Source organism: Mytilus galloprovincialis, chromosome 6, assembly GCF_965363235.1.
Source record: "Mytilus galloprovincialis chromosome 6, xbMytGall1.hap1.1, whole genome shotgun sequence".
Classification (NCBI taxonomy): domain Eukaryota; kingdom Metazoa; phylum Mollusca; class Bivalvia; order Mytilida; family Mytilidae; genus Mytilus; species Mytilus galloprovincialis.
Window position 1 is genome coordinate 94,949,092 of NC_134843.1, and position 2,863 is coordinate 94,951,954.

The following is a 2,863-nucleotide window of genomic DNA, read 5'->3' on the forward strand; positions in this document are numbered from 1 at the left end:
GGCCGCAGATTTTGTTGACTGTTCTGTTAAAGCCTCTTTTCATTCTTATCCTTACAAACGTTGGACAGTAATTTTGGTTTTCAAACTTTTAGTATCGAGCGTACGTTGCGAGTGTGTGGTGTTTTTGTGTCATTTCTTGTTGTTTTGTTATTTTCTTATCTTAACGGGTTTTAAAATTTACCTTGGTGTATTCACAATTCATTAGCATTGAAGATGGTATGTTCAACTTTTTTTTATTCGTGACCTCATAAATGTTAGTTTAAAGATACACTTAAGAGTGAAGGTAACAAAACAATTATTGTATAAATGGCAATATTTAAATATTCTACAATACTATGTATAAATGCATACATTCTTTAGAATTAATCTCGATAACTAAACATGTACAGTTGACACATTAATTTTTCCTTCAAACACATTATTATTTTCGTTCATAATCTTTCTTTTGATGGTATTGGCCTTTACATTTTTCATCTTTCTTGACCAATCAGATAAAGCATAAATAAGTTTATCCCAAAACCAACAATCGCTTGATTTCACGTACGTTAAAGTTTGCATACAACTTCTCAATTCCGGTTCAAAATCACTTGTAGGTATTTCTTCTAATAACAGGATGATCAAATGGCGCTTCTTTTCGAGAAGACTTTGATGCAAAGCTGTTCTAAATTCAAGAAGACACCATTCACTTTTCAGAAATCTTTTCGATACAACTATGATAGTGTGTCGACTGTTTTCCACACTTCGGACAATGTTATCGGATATTGCAGCTCCTACCATAAAATCACGATGATGGAGACAGAGAGAAAACTTTGGGCCTGTTTCGGGGGTCTCAAGCCGTTTTGCAAGGGTATTAATAACCCAGTGAATGTCTGCTTGACTATAAGCAATAAATGCATCGTATTTCTTGTTGTCGTCTGTTTCATATTGTTGACATGGCAGCAATATATGTAGGCGTGTATATGCAAGTATAACTATTTCCTTTTTGTATCTAACACCAATGATAATACAAATACTAAAAACAAAAGCCAAACAACAAAGGCCGATAATAGGACCTTTCAGATATGTTTTAGAAACTGTTCCATCACATCCGATTTCTGGTAAAGAAAGGTGTGAAATTGTCTGTCCACGAACAGACGGCGGGTTTGAACATGTTAAATCTAATAAATATCTATAGCGGGAGATATTCGGATAAATGCCTCTACGGAAAACGTCGAACAAATCTTTAATTTCACAATCACAGACGTATGGATTATTCCGAATATTTATCGTTAACTGACTACAGATGTCACGAAAAATTGTAATCAGACTTCGCGCCTTCACTGTTGTTATATTGTTAAATCGCAAATCAAAAATGTCTCCTGTAGCGTTATCATTACTATGACACGTAAAAGAACCAAGATCTGATATTCTATTATGGGTAAAATCTACAATTTTCAGTTTTTTACTGAAAAGTCCCCAGTCATAAATTTGTACCGGTATCTCAGAAATGCCACAGTGGGAAAAATTCATTACCTCTACAGCAGGGTAAAGAAAGTTTTGAAACTGTTTATTCAGCTGTTGGCGATCAAATCCAATAGAAAAACTTTTGTCCAAATATCGAAGATTAGGAAACTTACATCTGAAAGACGTATCACTATTTTTTCTGTGATAGTCAACGTTCTTTTCCATGACTGTATCCTGCGAGAATGGTATTGACAACAAATCTGTGAAATAATCCGTCAGGTTAGATTCCGTTATTTCTATTGCGTTTAAAGTTCCGCACTCAAACGCTTTTGTAACTTCTCTTGGATCAACAGAAGCGTTAAGATCACTAATGGAATTAAGGACAATCGAATCTTTAAGACTAAAGTATCTTATGTCATCTGATATTGAGTCTATTGAAAAATCTCTGATTTCAGATCGGAAACCAGACAAAATGCAGTCTGATATATGTAAAGAATAGAGAAGACGTGCCCGTCCAGGATACGGGAAGAATACACCTCCGCCGTTTACACATTTTATTGTAACAGAAAATAATACATTTTCCTGAATGTTGGATGTCAAATTACGAAAGTCGAGAAAGTTTATACTGGTATTTCCTGAAACGTCACATAAGATTTTCATATGATTTCTGAATGTATCATCTTTATTTATTTTTTCTTCAAGGACATAGCACATATCTTGCCAAGAACTAGGCAAAGAGAAAACGCTCGCATTATTTACCATTGATTTAGTAATCACGTCTGTTTTGTTCATTCCATTATTTCCCTCATGTCCTTGAAAATCATTTACAATGCTTGTATTATTTTTGTAAGTACTAATGTATTGGATAAATGTCACAAATGTCATAACAAGAAAGATCCTTTTTGGAAATAGTTGACAATTATTCATATGGAACATGATATCGTTGTTAAGTCTTAACGCAGTAATATGAGCGACTTTGCAAATGTAACTATACGAATTGTCTCTCTGAAATATAAATCATATTTTTGTAAATTGAACAATTCTTTTTTTTTGTCAGATATATTTTTCATACGTTGTATTATAATAATTATAAAGCTGTTTTCTTTGTTTTAAACATATTCATGAAAATCGACTTCTATTCCAGATACCTTCGAGGTCATTTTCAGTTTTTACAATTAAGAAATTATTTCTAAAATTTTGTACTTGTCTACCAAACACTTACATTTATAATGAAGTTTTCCAACTTAACATGACCATTACTTTGTTTACCTGTGTATTCAGAATCCGGGATCACTGATATATACAATATATGTGTTAAAGCAAGGAATAATAGGCATCAGGTGATCTCCCTTTTAATGGCCTTATTTTTAGCTTAATTACTACTGAACGAGAATAGGATAGCCTAAAATATATATATATA

The 2,863-nt window shown here is 32.8% G+C and overlaps 1 protein-coding gene across 1 annotated transcript; it reads right to left on the minus strand.

Moving 5' to 3' along the window:
* Positions 1-259: 259 nt before the first annotated feature.
* Positions 260-2,383, minus strand: LOC143080784 (toll-like receptor 4). Its single transcript, XM_076256813.1, has one exon. It carries the CDS (start codon positions 2,377-2,379, stop codon positions 376-378), a length of 2,004 nt encoding a protein of 667 aa, XP_076112928.1. The 5' UTR covers positions 2,380-2,383; the 3' UTR covers positions 260-375.
* Between the last annotated feature and the right edge of the window lie 480 nt (positions 2,384-2,863).

Bases quoted from the DNA above. Each gene is read 5' to 3' on its own strand.
- LOC143080784 (XM_076256813.1), bottom strand. From the start codon at position 2,379: ATGTTCCATATGAATAATTGTCAACTATTTCCAAAAAGGATCTTTCTT.